Source organism: Cryptotermes secundus, unplaced genomic scaffold (genome assembly GCF_002891405.2).
Source record: "Cryptotermes secundus unplaced genomic scaffold, Csec_1.0 scaffold599, whole genome shotgun sequence".
Classification (NCBI taxonomy): Eukaryota; Metazoa; Arthropoda; class Insecta; order Blattodea; family Kalotermitidae; genus Cryptotermes; species Cryptotermes secundus.
In genome coordinates this window covers 1,660,062-1,675,907 of record NW_019730109.1, presented here as the reverse complement: position 1 = coordinate 1,675,907, position 15,846 = coordinate 1,660,062, and the positions used below count along the sequence as shown (strand labels likewise).

Below are 15,846 nucleotides of genomic sequence, written 5' to 3'. Positions count from 1 at the left end.
TCCTAAAACCTTCTTACCAAGGATAAAAACTGTATTCATTTACCATCAGAATTAAATTTACTACAATGAATTAAACTGAGACTCACTATAGTACTGTCACAGCATAAAATCTGCTACAGAACAGGTCCAAGGGCAGGCACCTGATTTGTCATTTCACAAAAACAGCCAGTCATTAATTTTTTGGGGGTTATTTTATGACAGTATCCAGACTATATAACATTGACACAAGTCATCACGTTCAATGATACCAGAATCTAATTATCCCTACATAAAGTGTGCGGTACTGTAAAACTTTCCTCTTCTTCTTTATTCTAATTGTGGGCACAGGCAAATTTCAGATATTGTAACACTTCTTCCACTTGCACATAATGCAGGTTAACTGTAACTCCTCCTCCATTCCATCATGAAGATGGAGGTAGTAGGTACCACCAAAATGTTAGTACCTATATACTACACTACAGAGCATCTCATCCCACAGTAGTTTTATTTATACATTATTACTGGTACATGCCTCGGTATCTTTTGCCACATTTCCTGGGTCATGGAATGTACACTCAGTGCCACTAACCCCTAGTCTCAGAAAGCAAACCCCTCCAATTACAATGTAGTATCCACGATACCATGATACACTGCATACATTCAGTTCATTCACACAATTTGAGAAAAGTTTTCCTTTCAGGACATCAATAGTTGACAGTACATACTCTCCTATCAGTGAGGATCACAAGTAAAAAGTTTACACCTTGTGGTAGTGTCCACAATACATACCCAACCACAGACACGGCAGTCTATGAAAGATAGTGCAAGTAAAATCTCATCAGAGTGTTTCCACTTATGTTTCCCATATATGTACTGTTTTATTTTTCATAGACTTGATTGACTACAAATAACACAATTACATAACTCTACACCAATCAAATACAAATTATATAACGATTTCCATTAGACACCTTCTTCCTGCTTCCCACAGTATAACACCATACAAGGGATTCACTATACTTACACGACAGTGTGTCATAAGAAAAAGTTTCTCTCAAATCTCTTGAAAACCATATACTCCATGTGGTCAACCAAGTGCTACAGATCAACACTGGTCATATGAAGAATAGATGTCAGTTTCTATTATTTCTTACGTTTATTTTGCCATATGCCCTATCCTGCAAGAAATGGTTGGAAAATAACCTGCATCTGCAATTATGCAGACACTTAATTGAGTTCTTAAAATAACTGTATCCAACATTAGAAGTTAAACCTGTAAAGCATAACTAACCTTTGAATTACTTGAAGCAACTGGTGATTTAAAATCAGCAATAACTTACACACATATAAAATTTCTGTATCCCAAATTATAATACTGACTATGCTACTACGGGCAAAAAACTTAACATGTAACAACCTGTCCATAAGATCTTGAATTAGATACTGTGAAGTCAACACACTCACCTTGTCGCGCCCCTTGAGCATCAAGCTGTCCCCAGTATGTCTCACTGGGTGATGTGTGATTTACTCCTGGTGGAGGCTGGGCAGCTTGTCCTGTGTACCTGAAGTATGGATTTTTTAGATCCAATGTGTTGGATGAGCGTGAGCCTGTGCCTTCCACACTAAGCTCTATTGTCACATCGTAGCTTTGCCTAAGAGCAGAATAACAATTTTGTTCATGATTGCAAGCTATCTTACACCAGAGGGTGGGAAAGTTTACAGGAGATAGTCTTATATTTATGTAAGCTCAAGCACATCAACATCTGATTCCTGAGAAAGTTAAAAGCAGATTAAATTTGGGAATACTTTCTGCCATTCAGTTCAGGATCTTTTGCCTTCCCCTCTGCAGCCTAAAAGCATAAAGATTAAAATATACAAAACTATAATTTTTCCTGCTGTTATGTATGGGTGTGAAAATTTGTCTGTTTGGCACTGAGGGNTGAAAAAGAGGGGGGGGGGGGGGGGGAATAGGACATTGGGAAACAAAAGTACATCATCAGAAGTGTCAAAACTTATGCTCTTTGTCAAATATAATTAGAATGATCCCAGTCAAGGAGGATAAGATGGGCAGGGCATGTAGAATGCATACAGGTTTTTTTGATGGAAAGTCAGAAAGAAAAGAACCATTAGAAAGACCTAGCTGTAGGTGGGAGTATAACATTAAAACTGATCTTAGAGAAATAAGATGGGGTGGTATAAATTGGATTCATCTGGCCCAGGATAGGGACTAATACAATCTCTTGTGAACTTAGCAATGAACCTTTGGGCTCTGGACAATGTTGGGAAATTCTTACATAGCTGACTGACTGGTGGCTTCAAGGACTTCAAGTCATTTCATCTATGACTCCAAAATGGAATATATAAAATCCTCTCTGTGTTTGATAATTCACTGTAGGGATAAAGTTTCCACACATTTATGCCAAGATGTGTGATATTTTTTCAATCATATGAGTTCTACTTTGTGCCACATGGTCAAGTGTCTTCTATGAGCAGCATCTGAGTACATAAATGTCATAACAAACTTGTCATTTGATGGTAGCACTAAGAGCCACAACACTGTTCACAAAAACTGAACTTCAGAAGAAGCTCTTGCTGGAAACGTTTGGTTCATATTTATAACCACAAATATGCTAGAAACCATAATCATACTTGTATTATAAACAGTTGAATAATCCTAAAGAAATGCATCACACTAATACAGGTAAAGGTAAATTAATACAATGGAAGAATAACTGTAAAAGGAGCTTAGGAATATAACAAAATAAAATATGAGGGAACACAAGAAATTTACTTTCACAAAATTATTTCAGACATGTCTTCATTTCACCTGAACAATGAACATGGCACCGGGCAGCAGAAACTGCCAGCAGACAGCCAAAACAGCTCATTCAAACAGTGCTACTGATGCAGAAGTGGTCCCACATGGAAGTTCAACTGGTGACTTGTCTTTAGCTAGCCAACAGAATTTATCAAGCACAAATTCATCAGGAAGTTGCCACTGGTATAGCATATGTGAAAGATATTCCAGGGAGTCACTCACTCATGCCATGAGCTAAAAAGCGGTCATATAAGTGTCACAGATTCTCAATGACTGAGAAAGCCAGTAACATCAAACATGGAGACCATAGCACAGCACGTTGATGTGGTTATCTGTGTTAACAGCAAGTGAAGTTGTAAGAACTGCCCACAGAGATGGGAATCTCATATGACATCAACTTCAACATGCATGACATATTTCAATACCAGAGTGTTTCAGCACAAGTGATGCCAAAATGTCTAAGAACAAACTGGAGCAGCTGAAGTGCTGTCTCATGGCTTTGACCCAATACACTGCAGAGGGCAAAGCATTCCTGAACAAGGTTGTTACAATTTATGACTTTTGGGTTAACCACTAAAATCCAGGAACAAAGCAAGCATCCACAAACTGGAAACACACAACATCTCCAACAAAGAAGAAATTCAAGGCAATACCGACCACAAGAAAGGTCATGCTCCCTGTCTCTTGGGCACATGTCTAACTGACTTCACTGAGCATGGGATATTGTCAACTCAGATTCCTACTGTGCAACGCTTAAAAAAGTAAAAAAAAGTAAAGCTATTTCTGTACCAGGCCGTGAAGGCCCATGTGAAAAACCGAAACAGAAGATCAAACAGAAATGCCCAGGTCTCCTCACAGATGGTATCTTCTTGCTTCATAATAATGCTCACACATATGTGACGCTACCTGTTGTCTTTCATAGGCTGATGGTTCTCCCTGAGATTGGGGATGCAATGCTGTATGTACAGGTGTCCCATCAAGTAATGGCCAGACATTTTGTGCACAACATAACAGGTTAAGCCAGAAATGGGCTATAAACAATAGTTTAACTCCTTACTGTTATCAAGTTAAATGCTGGCCGCTTCAGCTCAAGCGGTTAGTTGCTGGCTTCCCACCGTGGCGGACCGGGTTCGATCCCAGGTCTGGTCGAGCGGGATTTGTGGTGGACAAAGTGTCGTTGGGGCGGGTTTTCTCCGAGTACTTCGGTTTCCCCTGCCAATCTTCATTCCACAAAATTCTCCATCATCAAAATCAGCCAGGGGCAGGTACAGTAGGCCAATCAGTGGGCACCGTGACGAGTGGACCCAGCTAGACTCCACCCTTCACTAAGCGAATTACAAAAAAAAGTTAAATGCTAGTGTAGTGTAGCACTGAATACAAAATCAATCATCCTTTGAACTTTCCTATTATCAATTTAATGGGTTTACAACTGAGTTATTATCAACTTAAATGCTTACAACATGTTCTGATGTGGAACTTTATGATTTCGAGGGTGCTGCCGATATTGTTATATTGGCCCTGCAATTTATATTATGAAATCTATATCAGCATGTATTCTTGCATACATGTGAAAAGCATCTGACTACCACTTCTGCACAACAACAAAAAATCACACCAGTCAAACACAACATAACAAAACCATATCAGTCGAATACCATAATCACACTTAGAATAAAGTTATAGTGAGGTTAGTGTGTTACATTACACTATAACATTAGTGTTTAACTTGGTAATGGTGCTAAAACTATTTTTACATGGAATTTCTTGCTTGAAATTAAATGTAAAATATGCTTCCGAAATCTGGTCAGCATCCTATGTATGGGGAACAGTGTTTACCCATCAAATTGTTCCCTGTTGATGGAGTCACAGAGCAACTGACATGGCTGGCAGGCCAAGAAGATTTCGTCACAAATGTAAATATTACTTTGAATCACCTTTTTTATCACATTCCACGGTAGCCAGTAACTGTACAATTCTTGTGTCTGCTGCTGTAGTGTTCCATAACATAACTGTACTTTCAGGAGTAAAACAAACCTTGAAATTGCATACTTTCTGTGAAATGTACCTACCTCTGATTTGCAACAAGTAATGCACGACCAGTCAGAAGCTGGCCTGCTTTCACAAAAATGGGTGTTTCTAGGAGGCACCGAACTTGGTACCAATGTGTAAGTGGTTCTGTTGGTGCTGTAGACAACCATATTGTTTGCACTGAACCAATGAATGCCACATCAAACCAGAATGCTAGGCCATGTACTGTGCCAGACTCCAAGAGATGGAAATCCAATGGCACTTCTGTAAATTACAAGGAAATTACAAATAAATTCTGCAAGGAATTACAACTATTCAAATTTTTTCACATGTAATTATTTACTTACAATGCTGGATTACAAATAACAGTAACTATGAAGCAGTAAGACAAACTGACAAAAACTGTCCTCACTATGATCAATAAAGATGTTTCCAAAAACACATAAAATTTCCCACACTTTCAACAAACTGGAGTCCAACTACTTTGAGCCAATGAGACTACACATACAAACTACATGTTTAGACAGGATGTAGCAGCAGAATGTAACAGTTTTAAAAGTACTACTGTACCTGACTGAATGAAGAGAAGGGAGGGGGGATACTGCTGTTCTCTGACAACACTCACCAAGCCAAAGTCAATAGTACAGATCCAAAGGAGACTTAGGTATGAGCTACATGTTGACAGGCAAAGTAGAATTCCTTCCCGGGAACAGTATCTTAAAGTGGGTAAAAATATTTCAGAAGACCAGTGTCATATGCAATACTTTTTGTTGATAGTTCATGATTGATCTGTATGCCACAGAATGCTAGCAGGGTTAGGGAACGAGCGATCAATAGTCCAACTCATTCTGGCAGACAAGCTTTCAATGCATTCTGCACAATGATTTCAGATTTCATTTATACAGGATTCAGATTTTTCAACAACTGTAACACAGCAATAAAACTGCTTGAGTGACTTTCTGCATGCAGTTCATCAACATCCTGAATACAGGTCTGGATATTCTTCATAAATTGTTTATGTCGAATGAGAACACTCTGTAGCTATTTCAACAAACTGAATTTCCAACACTGGAGCAATGAATGGTCCATGTAGCTTTACAAAAACCTCTACACAGTGTAAAATTTAGTTTCACATGGCATATGTGCTTTTGGATTATCAGACCATACTACTTTGAACAAGATAACCACATAGTGACTGCAGTCTCAGAGCAATACTAAATAGTGCTCAGACTGCTGGAAAAACAGTTCCAACAAGATGGTACCACTACACACAGAGTGAGGTTACTGATGAACTATTTGAGATTCATGTTTCCTGGGCACCTCATTTCATATCATGACACTGTCTGGTCATCTAGGCCTCCTGACCTGATAGAACCAAAATTCTTCATATTAGGACACTCAAAACCTGCAGTTTACAACAATAAACCTTGGACCATTATGGAGGAGAAAGAGCATATTGCTGATGTAACTATAGCATATTGCTGATGTAACTATAGCAACTAATATGATGTTACTCCAGAGTTATGGAAAATTTCCAATCAAGACTTTAAGATTGTGTCATATGTCATTGTAAGCACTTAAAGAATTTAATCTTAAAAATTAATATGATCTAATAAATTGCATTACACTACTGCTTTTCCTGTAAAATTGTTTGCTTTTATTAAACCTGATCACTACTCAACAGCACTCTAAAATCCATCGTATTCTACTGCCACATCCAGTAGTAACCAGTTCACGAGATTCTCCAAATAATATAGTGTAACTACCAAAATAAACGGGTTTTCACTTTAATTTTAGATATAATGCTTATTTGTGGAATTAAGTGGCATGCATGAAACTTCAGTTTGAATACAAACACACTCTTCATATTTCTATTCTTATTTTTATTATTATTATGTGGTTGTTCCTGTTGCTCTTCTTGTTGTACTTATTACCAAGACACATACATCTGGTTAATACTTCAGAAACACATTTGTGGAAGTAACAAGGATTAGTACTTTTTGACATATCTCTTAACAATTTTTATACAAGGATGTGTATCTACAACTGATTTTTGCATCCTAATATATGAAAATGGACATTTCAGTATTCTGATACTACTGTTCAGCATCTCTGGTGGAGTATGAGTAATCAGTTTCTGATAAGGGGTCAGTTCCCATACCATCATTTCTTTGTTTTCATGAATAATGTACTTACTTACTCATGGAGCTGTGCCCTTCTTGAGGAGCTGCCAATTCTGTGGCTACTCAAGAATTTCCCAGCATTTTATGAAACCTGAAGGTTCATTACCATGTTCATAAGAGCCCTCCAATGGGACCTATCCTGGGTCAGATCAATCCAATCCAATCCATACCCTCCTATCCCCTCTCTTAGATCCATTTTAATATTGTCCACCCACCTGCGCCTTATGCCTTCATGAATAATGAACACAACCAAACAAATGAATAAATATGGCAATGTACTTTCTGGTGAATTAAAACTAAAAGCTGAAGATGAAAAATGTCCATAAACAAGCCCACAAACAGAAAACATTTTAAAGCCAAAGTGCAAGTTCTCATGTAAAGGTGTTTCAAAGCAACATGAAATTTTATAATTATAAATTATTGGTTATTTTTATAATATTGTCTGTGACGTGTTGGGTGTATATGCGACAAATAACTTCACACCGTATTGGATACAGCTAATTTTATAGCACATTCGCTCATACAATCACACAGTTTACAATCTCACAACTACTGCTATCTGCAGTATTAGAATTACTTGGCCTGCGAAGGCTAGACTACAACTGACTGGTTGACTGACTCACTGCTGGCTAACTCGTAACTAATTGTTGAATAGTCTTCGCTGCTCCTTATTTAGCCCTGTTACAGACAACACAGAAAACAGTTACGTAATAGGCACCACTGTTGTCTGGCGCGGTGTTTGCTGATAGCCTAGCAACGCTGTTGGGACTTGTTTACTGCTGAGTAGCAACGGCGGCATCCCATGTTATGTCACCGCGGGAGTGGGCGGGGTGTTGACTGGCCTATTACCATAGCAGCGGCAACGCTCTGAAGGTGCCACGTCACTGCTGACGGGGGAGGGGGTGTCATGCATAGCGCAAATGCGTCACAATATTATCATTGAAGTACTAACAACTAATTCCTATCTGTTAACATTTAAATCATTATTCTCACTAACTGTTAAGTTTACAGTAAGATTCATTTGACTAAACAAGTTTGTCTGGAGATAAATGCTCTAGACTTCGATCTGGGGGGGGGGGTACTAAGTTCAAATCTGGGACATGAGCTATCCTGACTGAGGGTTTTTCTGAGTTTTCCTGAGTTCCTGCAAGCAAATTCCAGGACAATATTTCAATTATGCTATAACCACTTATTTCTAATCTTTTCCAAGTCACTACTCATCTTTCACCCTCCCATTTGACACTGTACAACCTCCTTAATGCATTATTACATACCTCCCACATATGCATGTATGCATGCACCCACATGTATCCACATGCACGCGCACGTACATGAGCAGACAAACACAGACAAAAAAAAAACATCAATTCTAGTTACATAAATGGCATGTTTAAAATCAAATAATGCACTGCTGTTATAATATACCTATTTCCTTTATTGCTAGTGGGGTGGAACTAAGTCCCTTGTACTGCGGCCACTTCTGGCCTATTGTACCAGCCACAGATGATAAGTCACGTTGATTGTGGAGCAATTGGTGGAATGAAGATTGGCAGGGGAAACCGAAGTACTCAGAGAAAACCTGCCCCAGCGCCACTTTGTCCACCACAAATCTCACTTGACCAGACCTAGGATCGAACCTGGGCTGCCGCAGTGGAAAGCCAGTGACTAACCGCTTGAGCTATGGCACGGCCTATAATATCCTAAATAGTTATGGAGTAGATTGGTGTAGCAGTAATGTTTCAGATTTGTATTTAAGAGGTATTTTGTTTGAATGTTGGCTGGGACATTGGCCATCCTGAGGGTTTTCATGGTTTTCTTCAGTCCCATAGACAATGTTGGGGCATGACCTCAACTAGACCAAGACTACTTCCTACCAAATCTTTTCCAATTCATTATTCACTAACCATCCTATCATTCAATTCAATCTGATGTACTGACAGTGTCACAAAACAAACCACACAAAAAACATAATTTTTTTCCCTTCTAAAAACTATAAATTCTGTGCACTTGTCACAAGTTCCTATTCTGCAGGTTTCGTACATGGGATTCCTCAGCCTGAAATAAATCTCCCTTTCATCCACAAACAGGAAGCCTATTGTAACTGAGGAATGGTTAATCCTCATTTAGTGACGAAGACAGAAATACCCCTTGAATATAAATAAACTACAACCTTACAGCTGATAAGAATGGAGAACAGAAGCAGGGTTGTAAGGTGGCCATGAAGTTGGAAATGTGCAGAAGGTTCTGCACACAAGAAGTGAGTATTTTCCTTTGGGGAAAACATCAGCCCTGCTTATTCGTTTCCTTCATTCTTTGTACAGTTAAACCTTGAGATAATGAGAATTCATAAAATTCCTAAAAATGCTTTTAATATCCAGAAGCAGTTAAAATACACAATTTTCAATTCAACCTCTCAGCCCTTTTAATAAATTCTGTATGCAAGCAAGTTGGAAGTTTCAGAGTCATTTTGGCACCAAGTGCAAAAATCCTGAAATATTTATAGCTCTCTACAATGGGCCATTCTTTCTTTGTTGTTCCATAAACCTGAGTAAAAGCATTTAAAAAAATGCCTCTCCTTAAGCCAAATACCTGTACATAAAATTCACGCTCATCCAGTTTCAATATTTTCATATTAAAATATATATTAGTACAATCATATTCTTATTTATAATGGTGAAGTCTGTCTTTTGGTGCATTCTCCATTAAATGCTGCAAGTATGTGCCTACTACCTTTAGTCTGTCTATCCCTCTGTCTGCACACAGCACCTCAAAAAGAGCTGAATGGATTTTCATGAAATTCAGTATTGAGGCTTTCATCATAATCTGTCTTCATATTCCAGTTTTAGAGAAAAAACGGATAACAATAACTGGTGCTTTCATGAAGATCAACTTATCTTCCTGTGCATTTCCAAAGCATAACACACTAAATGTCATCAGGAAAAAAAATGTTTTGGACAAACATAGCAGCGAAGAATGAAAATACTTTATTCCCAATACATGCTTTTCAGAAGTATTACAGTTTTTGAGATAAGTAGAGATCAGCACATTGGAAAGGAAGTATTACCAGGACATGCTTCAAAGATCTATAGTACACTCTGCATTCATTACACTAAAGGTATGCATATTTACTCCTTGTACTTCAAAGAATGTAGGCTTACTAGTCCTTGTGGCTTACTGATTCCTCATACTTCAAAGTAAAGAGAACAAAATTTATAAAAATAGACACAGTGACCGTAAAGGAATGTTACTAATTGTGCATATGAGGACTGCTAATTCTGGGATATCACATACAGGCACATATATTCATCCTTATTAATTTCAATTTTAATTTATTTTTCTAACTTAAAAATGACCCTAGAAATTAAAAGCTGTGTTTTAATTTAGGTCAAGAGCAAAAACAATTTAAAGTGCATAGTGTTAAAGATTAACACTGCCAAGAATGTACTGGGATCTATTCACCCTCTAAGTGCTTCATGTAGACTGGTAATCTGTAGTTCCCATGGCTGCACGTATAACTATAACATGTGCTAGTGTCCTGATCTTCAAAGTTTTCCTAAATTCTAATATGATACCTTCTGAAAGTGTGTCAGTAAACTGCTTTCATTTTCATCTTATCTAACCATAAGATCCTCTCTCAACAGAGATAGTTTCTTTAAATGAGACATAATGAACTACACTGCAGGTTTTCAGACATGTTCTATTCATATTTCACATTAGAAGTGTCAACCCAATAAATCTGTGAAGACAGAAGAGAGAAATAATGAAAAATGAAAGTACTTCTCTTTTCTCCATTCCTCAACTAGTTCATCTTTCTTGGCCTGAATATTTCTCTTAGCACTATGTTTTCAGATACCTGCAATAAGTACCCTTCCCACAAAGAAACCATGTCACAACCATCCCAACCAATGAACAAATTAACTGCTTTATATGTCTTTATACTGTTCTGGAAGGTACACAAGACAACATTTCTCAACTGAATAGTTCTACCATAAGTAAAAAAGGGTAAAGGTATCCCTGTAACAGGCTGTGAAATGTTGAGGTTTCCACATTTTCTAGACAATCAGCTCATAGATGGTGGCAAGGTTGTCAGCCCTAAACAGCGGCTGCCCTTTACCCCTAAGAATATTCAAAGAATATTCCTGTTAGAGGCTGAGTCAACCCCAGGGACACAGTGTGTCCAGAAGGGTTAGGTAAATTGAAAAAAATCCAATGACCTAATCGGGACTTGAACCCACAACCTTCCAGCATGTAGCATAGTGCCTCAACCAACTACGCTACCGCGTGCCCCAGTAGTTCTACCACACTTTACTAAAATACTGGTAAGTCTGGGTGCAGCAGTCATTGGGAAGCAAGTGGAAGTACATGTAGAGGTGACCCATATCTCAAAACAAAATTAACCGGATCAGATATCTTTTCTACAAAAAAAAGCATCTGTACAAAAATTCCTGTGTAGGGCTGTCTGTAGGCTAAGCACCCTTCCTATAACATATTTATGGCACTATTTGAAAAAGAAAAATGTTGCAGAAGTCCTACTCACCAATTCGATGCAGATCGGACTCTTCTGCTTCTTGAAAATCAACTATGTGCCGCACTGACTTGGACATACACACTCTCATGTCAAAAGTATCAACAATTGGTTGGCGAAAATATTCTTTCATGGCTGCTTGTCGTAGACTGCTGAGATCAACACCATGAAAGCACTGTTGGTACCTGCAACAAAGAGGACATTCAATGGAGACCCACATCCTTATCCCTAGAATAATCATACATGTTACAGTTAAGTCTGTACTCTCAGTTTTTTCTGGGAGACAATATCTTAACGTTAAGTAAAAACTTATGTTGAAAAATTTACCTCTGAGATACTGGGCTAGAACCATACCAACTGGAACAAACTTAACTCAAGGGACATAAAATGTGAAGATCAAGTGTACTCAAATTGCAGAGCCTAGACATAGAGATGCGCTGATGGACGTGTGTGCCTGCCTTCCCACCCACACTCACGCCCACGCCCACGCCCACAAGTGTGCGCGCACACAAACACACACAGGTTTGATGATCAAGTAAATGCTTTCATACCTCTCGTTTTAAAGAGATGCATGCAACACCAACTATTAAATTATTACTTGATTTATTTACTAAAAAAACAACAGAATGAATTCAAAAACTTAAAAAATTAGGCTGCAAAATAATCACAACATTTGTTTCTAGGTACAGTGCAGTGTAACCATCCTATAGCTTTCTACTAACCAATGAGTCACTAAGGCAGAAGAGTCTGATGGTCCTCCTGTCCTGTCTGCTCAGCAACAGAGATCTGTACTCCTGGCAAAATCATAACACCCTAGAGTCTAACATATTACAAATAAAGCTCACCTAAGTTACTGCATATGCTCTGTAGTTATGCAAGCATTCCTGACACCTCCACATAAAGTTCATATTCACAAAATGACGTTCTTTTTAATTTATAACAAACTTTAAACTTCAAGCTCCATTCCTTTGTGCTTGGTGTCCGAGGAATTTTCAAGGAAAATGTTCAAGCACAGCACCAATTCCCTTTCAGTGAGCTGTCATTGGTTCAAACCTCCCCCAGTAACAAAAAAATATTCACTAGGCATAAATATTTTCCTGACAACAAGAAATATTTCAAGCATTTACTGTAATCTGGGTGAATGTTATTTGTAGTTTGTTGGGCTATGGACTTGTCAATTCTGCTTGCAGTCAAAATCTCTGCAGGCCAATTAGGTGGGAGGATTCTGAGGCTCAATGTTTTGTGTAGTTTCTTCTGAGTACATGAGAGTACAACATTTGCCTTTTTAGGTGCAAATCCATCTGTTCTATCACTGAGTCAGTAAAGATGAACTAACATAAAGTTCCAAACACAGAATTTATATTCTTCTAAAGCAAAATAATATATTATCTGCCTGATTCAATTACATCAACAGCTCACCAATGTGAGGGAGGTAAAGGTGCCCCTGTGCTTAATTAATTAAGCACCATGCCATAAAGATGTATAGGGGATAGGTGGCATAGCTCCACCTTCCTGACCTCAGCACTAGATGGAGATAGTCAGTTGAGAGTCCTGCCACTTTACCCCTCAGGGAAAGAGAGGGAACTCTCAACTGACTATCTCCATCCATGACTTATTCATTGGATAAGAGGTTGGGCAGGCCCCAGAGTGAGTCTGGATGCTATGGAAAAAAGAAAAATCTTGCCCCTGCCAGGAATTGGACCCCAGCCATCCATCCTGCAGCCCATCACTACACAGACAGATGTAACCCAGTGCTTCATCTTACAATGTATAAAAATAAAAATGAAGTATATTCACACATTCATCCTTGGAACTAATCTGACATTTCAAGTACACTTGCTGTTATGATCTTCATATATCCAGAGCTCAATGTGTTAAATGTGAACAAACCTAATGAAACTTACCAGAAGTTTGCCTTACTGAACTGTTCCATATATAGACTATCATCTGTAAATGGAGCTATATGGAGATCACCACGTGTTGGGAACATTCGACCTGGAGAATAGAGAAACAATAAGAAATTCAATTTTTTCACCCTGGTCACTTTTTTTTTTTGTATTCCTGATTAGGTATAAGACTGAGGTTCATTTTGACACTTTCAGTTCAATAAACATCCAGTAATATTATACCAGAATTTCACTGGAACCTGTCCAAGGGGAAAAGCGAAAGACTCCTTAAAACTTCCTATACTTCTATTATGAAACCAGAAATTGCATTAAAGCAACAATGGAAAGCCTGTTACTTGATCCTAACTAAATAAACTTCTATATCTTGATTACCTTCCTACCTAAGGGCATGCAGTAGTGTATTTAGTTGAGGCACTAAGCTAAAAGCCAGAAGATTGCAGGTTTGATACACGATGAGGTAACTGGATTTTTCAGTTTACCTAATCCTTCCATCCGTACTATGGCCCTGGGGTTGAGGCAAGACACTTATGAAAATGAGTACCAGGAATCTTCTTGTGGTAAAGGATGGCCGACACATAAGGCCAACAACCTCACCGCCATCTGTGAGCCAAATGTCTAGAAAATGTGGGCGCCTCGACATCTCACAACTCTATGGGCCTCCACAGCCTTTTACTGGGATAGCTTCACTTTTAACTTTACCCTCCTACCTGCACCTCGTTCTTTTCAGCTGCTCTTCACCACAATCTTGACTCGGAATTTTTCGCATGTTTATCCTACATGTCAATCTTAATCTATGCTAATGACACTAGAAAAGAAAACCTACAAAGTTCCTCTTCACTTCCACTGTCATGATTCAAATATAACTTTCAAAGACCATATTCTAATACATACTCTTTGAACATAATAAGTCATTCTACACTGTCAGATCTGTCAGAAACTGAGAGTGTCTATCTTCCAGGGCTTATGCAACAGTGTACACAGAAAACATCAGCACTCTAAGGAATCACACTGTGTTTAACTGTAATAAGGAAGCATGCACTACAAATTCAGCTTTGTATTTTAATCAGATGAACTGCTGTATAAAGATTCATACCATTTGGTAAAAGCCACTTCTTGGCATGGAGGTAGGTTTCAAGCATCCGTTCATTGTACAACATATAGCCCATTGGTTCCGAGATTATGACATCTACCAACTCTGGTAATATTATTTCTTCTATTTTTCCTGGAATTACTATTATCTTTCCTTTTAAATTATTAGCACAGACCAAAGTCTGGAAATACACAAATACACAATCATTATTTTATACATTACATACTGTACAAGAAACATACGTACTACACAATATCAATAAGGTTTATTTTCAGTTTAAGTGCTGGAAAGATAGGTCAAATGGGACAAACGTGATACATAACCAGCTGATGATTACACATTTCTCTATGGATGGGAATGCAATTATTGTTTAGGAACAGACTTTTCTGAACATATGGAAATTGTGTTAGCCATTAATATGGTAGAGTTTATTAGTGATAATATATTGTACGTGGTGCATCCCGTATATAATGCCTCCAATTTTTTTGTGTTAATATGTAACGTCTGAGCTGGATGTTGGTGGTGTTGTAGTAAAGGTTGAACCTTCCCGCTAATGGTCTGTTAATTTGGTTGTCGTGCGACAGATAGCGACAGCAGAGCAGTCTACTAAAATGGCGTCTGACATAGAAGTGCATATGAAAGAGAAATGTGTTATTGAGTTTCTCACTGCCGAACAAATTGTACCCACTGACATCCATCGACACTTGCTGCTAAAGGTGTACGGAGACAACATACAGTGGATGTCAGCACAGTGATTCGGTGGGTAGTGCGTTTCAACAGTGGTAAAAGTGAAGTGCACGACAATACACGCCATGGGTGTCCCTGCTCAGCGGCCACTCCTCACAATGAACAGCGCCTCATCCGAACAGACCAGCAGATAACGACCAGGAACTGTCAATTGTGAACCCTACAAGACGGTGCTGACTAAGCTGAAAGCCCGTATTTCCCGAGTCAGGCCAGAAAAGCAGACAACCTTTTGCTTGCAACACGATAACGCTAGACCCCATACCAGTTTGGCGACCACCACGCACATTGCAAAGTTTGGCTGGACTGTCCTACCACATCCACCTTATAGCCCCGATTTAACACCTTCAGACTTCTATCTCTTTGGGCCTATGAAAGACGGACTACGTGGGCAACATTTTCCAGACAACGATGCTGTCATTGCAGCTGTAAGAAAGTGGCTAGACTCTGCTGGCGCAGACTTTTATGGGCGCGGCATACAGGCTCTTGTTCATCGATGGCAAAAGTGCATAACGAAAGGTGGTGATTATTTGGAAAAATAGCTGTAAGTAGCTGAAATCTTGCGCTATTTA

The 15,846-nt window shown here is 38.7% G+C and overlaps 1 protein-coding gene across 6 annotated transcripts in view; it reads right to left on the bottom strand.

Moving 5' to 3' along the window:
- The window catches only part of LOC111866177 (histone-arginine methyltransferase CARMER), a 102,268-nt gene that overhangs the window by 70,459 nt on the left and 15,963 nt on the right, over positions 1-15,846 (bottom strand). For all 6 annotated transcript variants that reach the window (XM_023854864.2, XM_023854865.2, XM_033752145.1 and 3 more), the window contains exons 5-9: positions 14,534-14,711; positions 13,438-13,528; positions 11,546-11,718; positions 4,867-5,089; positions 1,444-1,631 (exon numbers count right to left, since the gene is read on the bottom strand). In XM_023854864.2, coding sequence (XP_023710632.1) covers positions 1,444-1,631; positions 4,867-5,089; positions 11,546-11,718; positions 13,438-13,528; positions 14,534-14,711 — 853 coding nt within the window. The remainder of the gene's footprint in view (positions 1-1,443; positions 1,632-4,866; positions 5,090-11,545; positions 11,719-13,437; positions 13,529-14,533; positions 14,712-15,846) is intronic.